The sequence below is a fragment of the Electrona antarctica genome, assembly GCF_951216825.1.
Source record: "Electrona antarctica genome assembly, chromosome: 21".
Lineage (NCBI taxonomy): Eukaryota > Metazoa > Chordata > Actinopteri > Myctophiformes > Myctophidae > Electrona > Electrona antarctica.
This window is the reverse complement of record NC_136802.1, coordinates 22,677,937-22,694,891: the sequence shown is the minus strand read 5'-3', so window position 1 is coordinate 22,694,891 and position 16,955 is coordinate 22,677,937. Positions and strand designations below refer to the sequence as shown.

The window sequence follows — 16,955 nt, the reverse complement described above, 5'->3', positions numbered from 1 at the left end:
AAGTACTATGTTCCCATGCCAATACAAATATGTTTCTTTTGAAACATTTGAATTGAGCCATTAGACAGACAACATTAAGACTGTACTAGTTAATTAGGCTAGGAATGCGTAATATTTGATGTAAACTTGTACTTTTAATTATTATCTTGAATTTGTTTGAATGAACCATACAAATAAACTTGCCTTGCATTTGCAATGCATTTGAGAGAAGTGGTTTTGTTCATGTTGTTGTTTTCACCTTCAAATACACAATCACAAGATAATACTAACCTCAATTATAATTAGCCCCCCCCCCAGGAACAGGAACAGAAGCCAACAGAACAAACTTTGTTTGGCGTAGTTACCAACGTTTCACAACAAAGCAAACTCCTCCATAACTGGACCACTTCGAATAAAAACACAACTGCACACAAACAAACAAGATAAACACTATATTCCTCCGGGAATGTGTAAGTAGATATGTATTAATAAACTCACCTATGCAAAGAGAGAGAGATTCGCTTCCCGTTGTACTCTGACGGAACTCTACCACTATGGACTTTTAAAGTTTAAACGCCGGCGGGTGTTTCTGTATTTTTTCCCACTTTTTCTGTGTTTCTTTCACCCTCTTGTCCTCCAATATCTTTTCCTGTGGTTCTCTTCTTTGTCCTTTCAGCTGAAACGAGTTGTTTTTGTTCGTTTATCGTCGCAACACCCCAAGTTTGCAACCTCACTGCATTTGTTTTGGAGGAACTCTGCACATGGAGCTTTGTTTGGCGCAGACTGATTACGTCACAATGGCACCAGAGTGCCAGTCCGAGTCGGTCAAAAAGAACAGATCTACAAGCTATCAACGGGTCGTCGTGCAACGTGTTTATAGCTTGTAGATTTTTTTGTCAGGCTACATAGTTTGACAAAAATAAAAAATAAGCTTTATAATAATTTAATTTAAGCTTCTAATTGTTATGTTTATATTATTATTTTTTAAGTTTTATTTTTGATTTAATGTTTAGTATTTTGTTTTGTTTTGTTTTGTTAAAATGGTCAATTACCGCAATGATACATTTTATTCATTACACTTAAAGGTAAGGGAAGTGATATTTTTTGGTTAAAACTAAAAGTTTTCTGTTAAAAGGTTAAAGCACTATATTCTGATTCATTGAGAGTGTTTGTTCAGGAACGGTTCTCTCCAGCTCTTTAATAAACATAAAATACATTTTAAGGACAATATAGGTGACAATTTTTCAACCAATCAGGAGAGAGTAGCCATTTATCAGCTTTAATTAGTGTGGCTGCCTTTACATAGAGTATGTGCCTTTACAGCAAAAACAGCTATACTGTTCCTACTTCCTAAACGACATGACATCAGCTTGTGACTGCAACTTGTTCGTGTTCGCAGATGACTCAGCACTGCTGGTCTCGGACAGGAATTAACAAACTGCAGGTTGAAAAGGCCCTCAGCTCTGAACTCGGTATAGAATTTGCACCTGGCTCGCTGATATAACAAACTATCTTTACACCTGGGAAAAACTGAATCCATTATTTTTGGATCAAATAGTAATCTCAGCAAGGCAGATGGCTTCTTGGTTAGAGTGGGTGACAACACACGAAAAGATGAAGGTTCCATCCTGGAGGCAAATCTTTCCGGTGATAAAATGGCCACCAACGTAATCAAAAAAGTCAACCAAAGAAGCTGCTCACTGGTCAACAAAAACACCTTGAAGACCCTAACAGGAGCCCTCGTACAAGGTTTCTTCGACTATGAATGCACCTCTCAATTGGTACCACAGCACCTCAAAGGCCCTTAAAACAAGGCTCCAGACTTCCCAAAACAAACTGGTCAGGCTACTACTGGGCCTCACCTCACCCCTACCCACTTTGACAAGCTGGAATGGCTTAGAGTTGACGACAGAGTAGCCAGCATCTTGCAATGGGTCTGGTCCACAAGATTCGATACACCACCAAGATACCCATGCATGTACCATGTCTAAATACTTTAATGTCAATGAAGTCCTCACCCACAACACCAGAGGGAGTTCAACAAACCATGTGCAACCCAGATTTGGCACAAACAAGGGAGTGTCTGCTAATGTACTTTGAAGTAGTGAGTGTAACTACCCTAGGCCTAGGGGACACGTCGGGGAGAACATGCAAATGAAAAGGATATATAGGCCTATATTATTTTACAAAGAGATATACTATGCAGTGCAGTATGTACACAATGTCCTGTAAGAGAAGACATACATTGATATACATTAGATATAATATAACTACAATAAAAGCATAGCCACAAACTGTGGTACAATAGAGGAATACAACTTTATTAATGACTAGATAGCTTACATATCAAAGACTAAAGTCATACATACATATTTATAAACATACAAGTATACTTTATATAACTGTATCAAACATACTTATTGGCACTTAAAAGTGTACTGAAATCAGGCATCGGAAATGGAGAATCTGACATTTTGAATTATTTGTTCTCCCCATGATTTTCTTCCATTGTAAATACAATAATGGTAATAATAATACAAATTATACAATTTCTAGTTCAATCAAAGATATAGTCATCATGTTAGCTTGGACTAAAAGATAATAGTGCAGAATCACGTTTAATAAAAAATAAAGCTATTCTTTTGTAGGAAGGAGACAAACTATACATTATACATTATAATATATTATTATTCCTCTCTGTCCTTTATTTCCCCTTAAATTAGGAAAAATCACAAGATTGGATTCATGGAGATGAATTTTCAATAGGCTATTTACATTTGATTAGATTATGTAGGAACTGTATTGATATATAAAAAGAACGAGAAACAAAAACAAAAAAAGCGGTGTTTGTTCAAAACAGAAAAGGGCTTTCCTTCTCTACTTTGCTTTTCCTATTGTTCTCCAAAACATGTATAGTTTGTTTTTATTTATTTATGTCTGATTTTTTTTTCTCCTGGGAAATGTATTTGTATTCATTCGTGGTAACTTCTGTATTCAATGTAGGTGAGATTGGGTGTCTCTTCCTTCCTCCATTCCTTAGTGTCCTCACGCATCCTTTCTTAAAGCAACAATCCAAAGATGTCCATCTCTGAACTGCAATACCTGGTGTCTGTTATTGCCGTTGTCAAACACAGTCGGCAGTACCGCACTGCCCAGCACGGCGGCACCCTCCCAGAGATTTTTCAGGAGCACACACACGCACATCATTAAGAACAACCCTTAAATTCACACCTCATAGTTTACAAAGGCTGCCGAGTGTCACACCAGCGTGTATCAACATACTGTAGGAATGAGCCTAGATGCATACGTATCAATGGTCCTTTGTATGACCTGTAGTGTAGGTGTTAAGGACCCCACTGTTGAGAACCTCTGCTCTACCATACAGTGTAGTTACAATATTTTACAATAAGTTCAGGCTCATTGGGACTCTTCTCTCGTTAACCTTCCTATACCGACCCACTCTTTCTTTCTTTCTTTCTCTAAAGTACTGACTTATTAATATCAAAACTCAGCAAAAGTTATTAATGTCATACTGTGTAACTTTCTATTACCCACAAGTTAGTTTTGATATCTTTCACTGGCATATTCTTCCGCAATATCCATTGCACTGAAATGTGTTTGTCAACTTCTCTAAAATATTGGAAATGTGTAATGTGGAAGTGAATGAAATCATCATCATAAAATAAAATAAAACATACTTCATATATTATAGCAATAAATAATGGAGAAATTCCTTTTATATTTGGGGCCAGGCCTGCCTACACACAACTGAACATCAAAGATTCAAAGTCTTCATGGTAAATATTGGAATGTAGCCCCAGTCTCCCTTCTCTCAAAAAATAAGAGACTGGCACACAGCTTTCTGAGGGGCGCTATAGCGCTGATCTAAGGCCTCCAATGTCTGTCTTTTAGACATGACATCATGTGGCTTCCAAGGCTATGGACTTTTTATGTTTTAAGCATAAAAACAATATGACAATAAGTAATGAGCAAATTAGTCTTTGCTCATTAAAATGTTTTTGATAAGAAAATGCCTTTTTTTAAACAGTGAAAGGTTGCCAAGGTTTCAACGTGGAAGATTACACTCCTAGTCCTAGTCCTATACAGGAGGCAATGGGAGGAGACTTCATTTGGGAATGCAGCCCCTCGATCTCGCTGGGAAGAAAAAGAAGAAAAGAGAATGTGCACGCTTCATAATGGAATGACGTGTGCGGTTAGTGGTCCGAACCGAAATTCAAACCACTGACCTAATATGGGACACATTTTGACCTTCAGGCTGTACCAGTGTCAACCAGTAGGTGTCCTAACAGAGAACCAATCTGTACCATAACCTACAGATTGGTAAAAAAATAATATTTTATAAACAAAAACAAAAAAAGGAATGGATTTCAGCTTTATTAATGGAACACAGCCTCTCTCTACCCTTGAAAGGAGCGAGGACAGTGTGCCTTTCCTGTCGGAATGTCTCCCCTCGCTCTACCGCCAGGTGGGCTTGTGGGTCTTGGAGTCTCTGGAGTGAGCAGACTTGTCGGAGAAACTCCCACTGTTGTTCCTACTATGGCCTTTAGGGGGAGCCAGTGAGTCGTGAGGAGGGGTGAGAGGAGGAGGCACACGGATGCTCTGAGACCTCCTCAGGGGCGAGGAGGACGGTTCGTCGCTGTTCGGGAGCACAGAGGAGGAAGAGGACGAGGAGGAGTAAGGAGGTCTGGAGGAGGGGAGTCGCAGGGAACCCAATCGGACGAAAGGGGAGGCGGCCGTGGCAGCCTTTGGGGAGCCCGCCTCCTCGTGAGGAGGAGTAGGAGAGGCGAGAGCGGTGTGCGTCCGTCTGAACGAGGAAGAGGCGGTGTTTTGGGCAAAGCGGGCCACCTTGTGGGAGGGGGTCGCGGGAGCGCTGACACTCCCCCCGCCTCCTCCTCCTCCTCCTCCTCCTCCCTCCCCAGTCTGGGCGGCGAGCGCCCGCAGCGTCGATCGGCACATCTTCTCCTCCGACGCCCGCTGGGGTTTCTGGACAGGCTTCCGTACGGACGGACATTTCTGGAGCGGCTGCTGCTGTCCCCCCGAGTCGCGGGCGGGGCTCTGGATGCCTGAAACAGATTCATTAATTGTCATGATATACAGATCATTGTGATTCATGATTTCATTGTGATTTGGACATTAGAACATGTTTTGGCATTTTTGGCAACATAAATTGCAAGAAATGACAATGACAGTGAAAATAAATTATGTATTCAGGCCAAAACAGATCATAAACGTAATTATATAAACATTGTATACTTGTTAAAAAAACGATCTATAAGTTGCATGTTGCATTGTGATATTTTCACTTTTTTTTTAAATGTTTGAAAGTGTACGTCAAAAATGTTTTGCCCTAAATGCCCAAAATAGGAAGTCCACAGTCTAGTGGTCAGCTCCACTAGACCATGGACGACATGGAAGTAATGATGGAAATATTTCCATATATACATCCAATATTTGTTGTTTCCATTCATCTGGAAATCATGACACGCTTACTTGAAACCTTGGAGGGGTCCTGCTTGAGAACGCTGGACTTCCAGGGGGAAGAGGGACAACTAGTGGTCTTCTCTCCCCGCCGGATTGAGGGGCTGTTGGCTTTCAAGGGGCTGAGACTGCCGGAGGTACTCTGGAGGTGCCCAGCTGGTTTGGTTGGACGTTTTCCCAGGGAAGAGGCAGCTCGGCTGGGCCTGGAGATCGGGACGACCCTCCTCATGCCCTGGTTCTCGGAGCTGTTCAGGGTGCGTACAGACTTGGGTTTGGGGGTCGTTGCGGAGCTGGAGGTTGAGGGTTTGACGCCGGCGGTGGGACGACATTTGGAGGGCAGGGTTTTAGAGGAGGGCTTGGGCGAGGTCTCAGATGCTGTGTTTTCATTGGAGGAGGTACGGGATTCTTGCTTGTCATTGACCAGGTGGAGGGGTGGGCTCTCTGTTTCTCTCCTTACACTGGTGAAGCCCTCTGTCTGTTTCGTCTCATTGGTCGGGTGTTCCGGAGCAGTAACAAACTCTGACTTTTCATTGGCTGACACCTCTTTCTCTTCATTCTCATCGGTCGACTGTTTCGTTCCCTCATAGGCATCTGTGGTGGGAGCAGGCATTTCATTGGTGGACTCGGCTGGTGTCTGATTGGTGGAAGGAAGCGCAGGAAGTGACTGCGTGGCTACAGGGATTGGCTGCTCGCCGTCCAGACAAGGCTCGGAAGGCGCGTCATTGGCGGGAATACAGGAAGTGTCCTTCACGACTTCCCGGTAGCGGGAGGGACTCTGACAGGTGTCATTAACAGGTGTGTGGGGAGTTGAGGGTGAGTCCTCAGGTTGTTTAGGTGTGTGGGCGGGTGCGTGTGTGTCCTCAGGCTGAGCCGGAGTGTGCGCGGGTGTGTTTGTGTCCTTGGGTTGAGTTGGCGTGTGCACAGGCGTGTGTGCATCTTCAGGTTGCGTCGGAGTGTGCACGGGTGCGTGTGTGTCCTCAGGCTGAGCCGGAGTGTGCACGGGTGTGTTTGTGTCCTCGGGTTGAGTTGGCGTGTGCACGGGTGTGTGTGCATCTTCAGGTTGCGTCGGAGTGTGCACGGGTGCGTGTGTGTCCTCAGGCTGAGTCAGAGTGTGTGCAGGTGTGTGCGTGTCATCTCTCTCTCCCTCCGTCTCACACACACTCGTCACACACCAGACGAACAACGACCTCTCCTCCTCTCCGTCCCCCTTTTCATCGCGTTCTCCTTCTCTGTGTGATGGAGGGGCGGTGGAGGAAGAGATGTTTGACTCGGGTTCACAATGTTTGTACCTGTAGCTGACCTGGGATCCGGTACCTCCGTCCTCTTCCTCCTCCTCCTCCACCTCCCCGTCTCGCTCCACGACCTCCGTGTCCTCCTGGCGGATTTCGTCGTGACTGTCGACGTCACGGAGAAGCTCCTCGTCGGGGGTGTCGACGTCATCGAAGACCTGTAGCTCGGGGACCAGTGTGTGTCTCTCTACGGTGACAGACATGGCCTGTTCCGGGCTCAGTCTGAAACTGTCATTGTCATCGTATGTCTGAAACGCGGTGTGAGAGCTAGCGTCGTGCTGCTTCGTCCTTGACGTCTCCCAACACGGCTGGTTGCATTCTGAGGTAGAAGGGGTGGTCTCTGCGTCAGGCTGTGCAGGGGTCCCTGTCGGACTTCTGCATGTCTTGGAGGTAGGGCTGTACATGATCATGACATGACAAATAATTGTTTTTATCATTGAACATTGGAACATAAACAATTATACAGTATTAGTCGCTGTGGGGCAGAAACCAGTTATTTCCATTTTCCAAATATATACAGTATATATATATTATTTTAATAAATCAGTGCTATTGAACACCCTTTACGTCTGTGTGTAGGTTTTTACAAAATATTGAACCAATGAAAAGTATTAAAAAGTGATTTGTCTTTAAGGCTTTGTGACATTCATTGTGAGCATGTAGATCAGCTATTTTTGAAAAGAAGCTTTGTTTTGTTTTTAAAATGTTTGAAAATATATGAAAATCTTAAATATGAACTTGGGGTCCCCGAAAAGGTTTAGTGTGGCTAAAAGAGTGTGTGTGTAGTGTGTGGTGTGTGTAGTGTGTGGAGCCAATAGAAAGACGGGAAGCAGGGTTGCCAGGTGCGTGTAATGTAAGCGAATTTCGTTGTTTTTGTTTGTAAGGATTTCACTGCGCAAAGAGCGTGGATGTTAACACTTCCGTAACACCGAGGGTGTTAACACTTCCGAAAGGGCTAACACCACTTTTGAATTGTATATATTATAGTATAGATTGTGACAGGCTTACTTGGAGGCCGTTAGAGGCGGAGTCTGTGACGTAGGCATGGCACATGGAGGCGGAGTCTGTGGTGTAGGCGGGCTCTGTGGGGGCGTGGCAGGGAGCAGGGTGTGGTGTTTGAGGCGCAGGGCCAGTCCCGGGCTCATGGGCCTCATCCAAGGGGAAACCCCAGAGCTCCTGCAGGGGCCTGCTTCAGGCGAGGAGGCGGGGCTTCCCAATCTCCACAGAGCATGTGCGGGACTCGGCGCCGCTTCGCCACCGCCGACACCGGCCTTGGGTTCGGGGGGCGGGGTCATGCCCAGGAGCATGCTCAGTTGGCGCTCGGTGGCCGCGGACGGAGAGCCAGACGGAGAGTTCCGCGAACGCCGCATGCTAACCGAACGCCCCAGGGGATTGTGGGAGTTGACGACGGTGGAGTTGGCGAGGAGGGGCGAGCGGGGGTGCTGAAGCCCCGCCTCCTCGTGCAGTGACAGGGCGGTTGCCATGTCTGCCTCGCTGCTGCAGCGCATGCCAAAAGCACCGTCCACCTAGAAACAGAGGAGGGGGAGCCAAATGGTCAGAATGTGACTGTTCTCTACAAATGATCTGTGTGTGTGTGTGTGTGTGTGTGTGTGTGTGTGTGTGTGTGTGTGTGTGTGTGTCACCTCTTCTCCTCCAGACCAGGAGTGTCTTTTCTCCTCTAGCTCACGTAAGCGAAGGCGACGAGCCTTCTCCTTCGCCTCCCTCTCGATGTTCTCCTAGAGAGAGAGAGAGAGAGAGAGAGAGAGAGAGAGAGAGAGAGAGAGAGAGATGAACCAATAGGATCCATTAATTATATTTTGAAGCCAATACTTCTGTACTTTTACTCAAGGCAATTTTGAATTCCGGGCTTTTAGTTGTACTTGTAACAGAGTATTTCTACATTGCAGTATTGATACTTTTACTTAAGTAAAACACACAGCACTTATCCACCACTGCGGCGGTGCAGATCGCTCGCCCCACTTGGTGAAAACAGACTACAGCCAGAATCATCACCGCCCTCACACTTGCTTTGGCAATGAAAATATTGCCAAAGCATGCTGATAAACCATTTGAATTGTATTAAATGCAATTGAATTGAGAGATGAGGTGTACTTTGCATTTTCACCATCTGTCCAGAAGGTGGCAATAACAGTTCATATTGAGTTGTGTAACTGAACGCATAACTATACAAATGATGGTGCGTGTGTACCTTAGCAGCAGTGTTAAACTTGGTGCAGAAGTCTTTGACGATGTTGAAGCACTCGTCCAGTCTGAAAGTCAGTGCGTCTTCACAGAAGAAGTCTGTCAACTCTCCCACCACACTGTTCAGATTCTCTCTGTTCACACGCAACACACACACACACGACACCACACGCTGTGACACAACACGCGCACACACAAACACACAGATATACATAAGGAATACAAGGACAATTACATACAATTTTCAATGTTGGCATTTCGCAGACTGTCTTAATCCAGAGCGACTCACAGTCAGTAAGCAAGGTGAGATACGAGGTAATCATTCAAATGCATAGAAATAGTAATCTAGGATCATAGGTAAACCAAGAACCTATAATCAGTCTAAACAGTATATAATATCAACAACAACAACAACAAAATTATAATAATCTGTACATTGAAACTATACCATATACTATACTATGCTATGCCAGGTCTACAAATGAACCTGGCATCTACATAATGCTATCTACTGTAAATTATATTTTAGCCAAAGTTTGTATATTAAATGTATCATGATGACAATATCAACATGCACAATATGCATATTGCAAAATAGATTATTTAACTTGCTTTCTGTTTTTTATTCATTTCAACAATCCAAGAGAAACTGCATTGCTGATGGTCACTATGAACGATGGTCACTATGAACTATTCACTATGAACTAAAAACATTGCAGTGATGTATCCCAAGGTCCTCAGGGTTTCGGGTTTTCCAACATCATACCCCTCACTCGGGTGACCCAGCCGGGGTGATCAAGTCCCGACTTACGTCCCAGTAGTTACCCTCGATCAGTCCCTTAGGGAAAAACCAGGGACACAATCCGCTACTCCAGAACTACTCTGCCGGTACTGGGCGTGCCATCCGGTGCGTGGAGGGACTAGGCACTGTGTGTTGACTCCTGGCCGGGCACTTCCTACGTCTCACCAGGTCCTCTCCTGCTCTCACCAGGAGTACAACCAGGACCTGTGCGTTGCACCAGATTCCAGCACCAGACACGGGAGTGGTGGATTCTGCAGGCTCCACCAACAGGCTAACGGTGGTGCCGCAGGCTCCGCTTGCGGCTTGAATGGCCCTCCTAAAGGCCTCACGCGGTGGGATTTTTGGGCTATCAATTAAATCTGTAGCCAGGTGCCATGCTTTCAGTAAAACCATGTTATTGGAATGTAAATATAATGTACTTATTTCTTCTTCTTTGCATACATCTATAAATGCACCAAGTCTCTGTGTGTGTGTGTGTGTGTGTGTGTGTGTGTGTGTGTGTGTGTGTACTGTACGTACGTCTGTAATCCACGTAATTTGAGAACCGTTCGCCCCACCGACTTCAAATGTGGCACACACGTTCCACAGGCCTCTCTATATATGGAGCTGGCCTGTTCTGACATCACAATGTGTTCTGACATCTGCATAGACTCCAAAATGATTTGGGCTTGCCCTTAGAGTATATATGAATAGAGACATGCCTGAAAAATAACTCCATATATGGGCATAAAAGGGACACAGACATAATAACTGGGTGGGGTATGCATTTCCACCTTACTTCGGTCCAAGTAGGCCAGTGTCCAACGGGCACCGCTCTAGTACAGGGTTCAGCAGTTAAACATAAGGTAGAAAGACATTAAAACTGTACACTTCAGTATTTGTTTAGTTATCGTGAGTCATTTTGCCATTGCAATATTCAACAACGTTATCACAATATTCAACAACGTTATCGCATGTCTTCCTAATACCGTGCAGCCCTACTTCTGATCTATAGGAAATGAGACCATGGTTGTGTGTGTGTTAGGGATGGGCTTTTGTAAACATGTACACACTTGGGAGTGTTAGCGGTTAAACACGGTGAAACATAGCCTGACGTCATCTGTATGAAAATTAACCCATTAAGACAGGGACCCCTAGAAGAGAAGCTTTGTCTCTCTGGGTGAATTCAGGAATTATTTACTCTAGCATTGAATGAGTGATTTTTTATCATGTACACGTTAAGAGTTAAAACAACCCATTCATTGTGTGTGTGTGTGTGTGTGTGTGTGTGTGTGTGTGTGTGTGTGTGTGTGTGTGTGTGTGTGTGTGCGTGCGCATGCATGCATGCGTGTGTTCTTGCGTGTGTGCTACCTGCAGAAAGGTGTCTAGTTGCATCAGTAGTTCAGTGTCCCACTGGATGCTCTTCTCTACTGAGCGTGTGCGAGATGTCAGCGAATGAAGCTCAGCATCCATCGTTTCCATGGAGATTCTGCAGGACCAGGAAGTAACAGCACGTCAAACAAGGTCAACAAACATAATGAAAGTCAAAACAGCACTTAACAGATTACTTTAGTTCTGAGGATTGAAATCACTGGAAATTATTAAAGTTATTGTAATAACCATATCATAAATGATATCTAATCTCTGTCTGTATCTCATAGGAGGGCTGTGGGCAGTTCAGAAACCCCCAGTGACATCACTGCAGATTTACTTTAAAGCAGCTATAACATGAATTTTAAAACAGTTTTTAATATTTGATATCATATTATCTATGTCCCTCAAACTTATTTCTAATTGTTTGAGCCTCAATCACCACTCTGATATAACCAGTCCATGGCATTTCTTTTTTGCTTCTGAAGCTGTTTTAGCTGCAGTACCACAATGTCCTGAGGTGGTGGGGGCGCTGATATGCAACTTATTTAATATTTGAGTCATTAGAATACTGATGCTAGATAAACCCAGGCTTGTTTCCAATCCATGCCAGCTTGGAAAATCAACAATGGCGGACATTGTAAACAAAGTGGAAATGCAAAGTTGGGACTGAAGAGAGGGAGGAATTATACAAAGTAGGGTATTATCACAAATACGACCAAATCAGTTGAGCTGTTCCTGAGAGCAATTTCCATAAAATTGCATATTTGTGGGGATAGAAAATACACAGGGGAGCTAAAAAACACCCCAAAAAGTAGAATTTTATGTTATAGGTACTATTTAGATTTGTATTATCGCCAGAACGATGGCTTCCATTATAGAATTGTAACTTTTTAGGAATAGAAAGCCTGGAGTTTCTATTAGCTTGGATTCCTCCTATGAGACACAGACCGAGTAGAAGAAAACAGAGCAAATTTATCATGAACATTAGTGGGGACCTATATGAAGCTAGGTTGAAAAGTGGTGATGTCGATTGTCCTTTAACAAGAGATTGTGACTAAATAATAACTAAATTGGTTGGATCCATTTGGAACACATGTTCTTTTTTCCCCATATGTTGAAAAATAACTTTTTGGACATCAGAAAAAATGCCACAAAGGCATAAAAATCCAAGTCCAGGCTGGTAAATCTATAAAATCATGAAAAACCCCCCCCAGAAAAAACACCAACGCGTGTCGGCCATTGAGCCTTCTTCTTCAAACCTGAATCCATAAATCCACCTGGAGTGCCTGGACTTGTTTGTATGTCTTTGTGGCATTTTCTTCTCCCCCTCTGAATATTGTTCCCTTTCATGAGCACTGTTGGTTTGAGGGATACCAGTAGAGCTCCTGTAACATTATTTAAGACATGTTGAAGTTGTAAATATGTAATGTATAATACAAATATAAATGCGGTTCTGACCGGGCAGCAGACTGGACATGTTTCAGTCTGGACGAAAACTCTAACAACCTCTGATCCTTCTTCTGAGCCTCCTGGAGAGGGGGAGAGAGAGAGAGAGGGAGAGAGAGATAGAGAGAGAGAGAGAGAGAGAGAGAGAGAGAGAGAGAGAGAGAGAGAGAGAGAGAGAGAGAGAGAGAGAGAGAGAGAGGGTGGGGGGAGGGGGCGGGGGGGAGTAATGTTCACTCTTAGACGAACTATAAGGTTTGGTTTTGGACAAAACACATTGTATCTCCCAACATAAACATACAGCACACACACGCGCGCCACACACACGCGCGCCACACACACACACGCGCGCCACACACACGCACGTGCGCGCCACACACACACACACGCGGCACTCACACACACACACACACACACACACGTGCCACACACACACACACATGCACACACACCCACACAAAACTCACCAGAGCTACGAAGTGCAGCAAGTTCATTCCCGGCTTGTTGGATTTCGTGTCGGCCAAAGAGAGTAGAGATGCTAGTTTGAAACCTGCAGCGTTGCCTGAATAACCACCCTGAACACACACACACACACACACACACACACACACACACAAACACACACACACACACACACACACACACACACACACACGGTTGGACATGTTCAAGGTTAGCTTTATTGTCCCTTGCGGGAAATTGGTTTGCAGCCAGATAATAGTAAAAAATACATAATAAAAATGTGCTGCGTTGGACAAGCTGGAGGGAACCATGCCAGGTTCCGAGGAGGAGTTGACAATGTCCACAATGACTGGCTGACCCAAAAAATAAATCGAAAATGAAAAGCTTTGTTCGATGGCATGACATTTTTTTATTTTAAATAATTCTTTCAGTTTATTTTATTTTATTTTAAATTTGTTATCAAAATAGCTGATCTACAAATGAATGGATTGATTTAATCTATAGTATATTTATTATGGAGTGAATTACATTCATCTTTAGAGGTTTAGAAGTTGAAGTCTTCACAGATAACTGGTTTAGATGGATTACTCATGTCTCTACCATAAGACCTGACTTTGTTTAAATTCAGTTAAATCTGTTTAACCTGTAGAAGCAGATGCACCCGTTTGAGGTACTTATGTATTATGATCATCAATAGAGAAGAGAGGCAGTGTGTATTGTACGTATATTGTCTTGTTTTGTTTTGTTTCTGTTGTATGTATTGTCAATTGTCATAGTCGTTATGTTTGATTAAAATTCAATAAATAAAAAAAAGCTGATCTACAAGCCCACAATGCATTTCAGCATCCTGAACCGGAAGTAAACAACGCCTGGGTAAAGTGCCGCGCAATCGAAATTCCTTTCACCCGAAATATACATTTTGTAACCGCGATCATCGGTGCTTATGGTCCGTGAATAAAGCTTATTTTGGGGGGAAAAACGCAATCTGGGAAAAGAATCCGAGATAAATGCATTTTGCATTTGCATTGCAGTAAATCTGTTTACATTAAGGCGGATGGAGGTGGACATTTCCGGTTTCTTCGGTCGCCTGGCAACCTAGAGCCATTCATACGTTGCATGATCTATCATAAACCACTGAAACGACCACATGACGTAGGTCTCCGTCATCGGCGGGGAAGCATTGGATAAGATGATGACGGGGAATGTGTTAAGGTCTGAGAACCACCAGTATCGATATTGTAGATCTTCAGACGTGAAGTCCACATACCAGCTCTGACAGTAATATGATAGCAGCGGTTCCGGGAAACAGTTCCAAATGCGATGGAACCGATTCCGGTTCCGCCAATGTTGGATCCAGCTCCTCCAGTTCCGGATTCCAACCCCAACTATGACGGTGGGGGGCGGGGCACACAGCCATTATGTCCTCTGGTTTGGTTTAATCTCCTAAGAAAGATTGATTTGTGTGTGTGTGCGGCTGTGCATGCGTGCAACTCACAGCGTTCAGTATATTTCCAGCCTGCAGCACCAGATGTAACACAGCATGCAGCTCTTCACAGCTCAACAGCTCTGCAGAGAGAGACGGAGAAGAACAAACCTTAAAACCACACCGGCCGTCGGGATTCGACTCCCGATCCCGACGGCCTTTACTGCATGTCACCCCCCCCCCATTTCCTGTCAGCCTACTGTCTATCCCTTCATAAATAATATAAAATAAATGCAAAAGCCAAAAAAAAAACACACTCCGTAAGCTTATAAGTGTGAAACCCAATTAACATGCATGAAGTTAACAGCTCAGATAAAGATAGACAGTGGTGTGAAAGAGGAGAGGAGAGGAGAGGAGAGGAGAGGAGAGGAGAGGAGAGGAGAGGAGAGGAGAGGACGGTGTCTTGCATGTCTGTGTGAATGAATATGTGATATATATGTGTATATGTGAATGTATATGTCAATTTCATCAACAACATCAGCATCAAAATAATAATTTGATCACTTAAACCTATAAAACAAATAGATGATCTACACGTGTCACGTGTCGTGTCTTGAGCATGTAGATGTGTAAGTTCCTTTTTTAGAAATGGGGAAAACAAAGACCTATATTGGAATAAATATTCTATCGTGTGTGAGTGTGAGTGTGTGTGTGTGTGTGTGTGTGTGTGTGTGTGTGTGTGTGTGTGTGTGTGTGCATCACCTGTGGCAGCAGTGTGTAGAGTGCTGATGTCCCGTTTCATGGACTCTGAGGCCGAAGGAAACTCCTCTTTTAACAACATCGACTCTATACGTACTGGATAACTAGAGAGAGAGAGAGAGAGAGAGAGAGGGACCTTTAACGAAGCCTTTATTTGATCATTTGTGTACACTCACATATTCTTCAGGACATTTCTAGAAATTGCATGCTTTGGGTACTCACAATAATATTAAAAAACATTTGTTTTCCTGTCTTAAAGAGATAAAACTAGAAAAAGTGCCCTTCCGGGCACAGGTCTCCACCAGTGTGTGTGATGTTTGGCAAAATGTGTAGGAGTAATATATAAACGTGTGTGTGTGTGTGTGTGTGTGTGTGTGTGTGTGTGTGTGTGTGTGTGTGAGAGACGCGGCTTGGCCTGTTGTAGCGCCACCATGAGGCTGATTCGAAAACTGTCAAGTGGCATTTCTTCCTCAGCCTAGTGGGAATATGCATGCACAGTTTCACCGCAATCGGACGCTGCGTTGAGTAGTTGTGGCGATTTGTACAAAACGGGTACAAAGCGGGCTACTCCTGAAAAGTTTAGAAGCCAATCGTAGCCAATGAGGGTGGATTATGAGAAATCAAACAAACCCGTCTTGATCACATGACTATGGAGAACATGTGTACTGATTTGCGTGAAATTTGGATAAAATCTGAAGGAGTAATATTAGAAAATGTGTTTTACATATGTCGGCCTCCTGGTGGCGCTATAAAGAGCAGATGTGAAAAGTTCCAGGCAAAGGTTTTTCCTTGGCCTCTAGGGAGTTGGCATACAAAGTTATCCACAGATCCATGCAGTTAGAGGTAAAAACACTTTTTGGCCAGTTATAGCGCCACCATGAGGCTGAGTTGAAAATGTTCATGTGGCATTTCTTCCTCGGCCTAGTGGGAATGTGCGTGCACAATTTCACGGAAATCACACGATGTGTTCATGATTTGCAGCATTTTGTTTGAAACTGAGCACTCCTGCGAACTTTGGAAGCCAATCTTAGCCAATCAGGATGGAGAAATCTGAAAGACCTGTTTCGTTGAATGGCTCTAGAGAGACTGTGTACCAATTTGTGTGATGTTTGGACAAAATCTGTAGGTGTACTGTCCAAAAACTTGTTTTGCACAAAGCGGCCTCCTGGTGGCGCTATAACAGGCCGTTCTGGAAAATGTGGGGCAGAGGTTCATCGTTGGCATCCAGGGAGTGTGTGAGCAAAGTTTGGCATCGACCGGGTTAACGGTGCCGGAGATTAGCTGGTAACAGACGGACGGAAGGACACACACACACACACACACACGGACACACACACGGACGGAGTGCAAAACATACTCTACGGTCTCTCCCCATGCCTTCGGCCTGGTGGAGACAACCAGTGATTCTTGCTCAATGCTACACAAAAGGTTCTCGTGTCCGCACATCTCAACGAACTGTTCTAGACAGGAAATCAGTTTATAGTAGGCAAACTCTATTCTGAGACGAGCTGTTATCAGTCCTTTTGCCATGAGTTCTGGGTCTACTGACCCTTTTGTTCCTCCTAGTGAGCCAGATGCTAATCTTTACCTGCGCAAGTAAAAAGTTCAGCAGGCCCACTCGTCTCTTTTCTGATGCTTTGTACTTTGGCCCAAAAATAAACATTTCATCATTGAGCTCTTCATTAAGAGAGAGAGAGAGAGAGAGAGACCGACAGACAGACAGACATGACAAAGAATTTAATAT

The 16,955-nt window shown here is 44.0% G+C and overlaps 2 protein-coding genes across 2 annotated transcripts in view; both read right to left on the bottom strand.

Moving 5' to 3' along the window:
- The window catches only part of LOC306913975 (F-box/WD repeat-containing protein 7-like), a 48,206-nt gene extending 47,431 nt beyond the window's left edge, over nt 1-775 (bottom strand). Inside the window, exon 1 of the mRNA XM_079490824.1 lies at nt 478-775. The gene's annotated coding sequence lies outside the window, so the exon portion shown is untranslated. The remainder of the gene's footprint in view (nt 1-477) is intronic.
- Nucleotides 776-2,287: 1,512 nt separating this feature from the next.
- LOC306913969 (uncharacterized protein) overlaps nt 2,288-16,955 on the bottom strand; it is a 33,844-nt gene continuing 19,176 nt past the window's right edge. Inside the window, exons 7-16 of the mRNA XM_079490813.1 lie at nt 15,215-15,315; nt 14,525-14,595; nt 13,035-13,142; nt 12,583-12,653; nt 11,122-11,239; nt 8,977-9,141; nt 8,411-8,503; nt 7,776-8,293; nt 5,491-7,163; nt 2,288-5,063 (exon numbers count right to left, since the gene is read on the bottom strand). Coding sequence (XP_079346939.1) covers nt 4,456-5,063; nt 5,491-7,163; nt 7,776-8,293; nt 8,411-8,503; nt 8,977-9,141; nt 11,122-11,239; nt 12,583-12,653; nt 13,035-13,142; nt 14,525-14,595; nt 15,215-15,315 — 3,526 coding nt within the window. The 3' untranslated portion in view covers nt 2,288-4,455. The remainder of the gene's footprint in view (nt 5,064-5,490; nt 7,164-7,775; nt 8,294-8,410; nt 8,504-8,976; nt 9,142-11,121; nt 11,240-12,582; nt 12,654-13,034; nt 13,143-14,524; nt 14,596-15,214; nt 15,316-16,955) is intronic.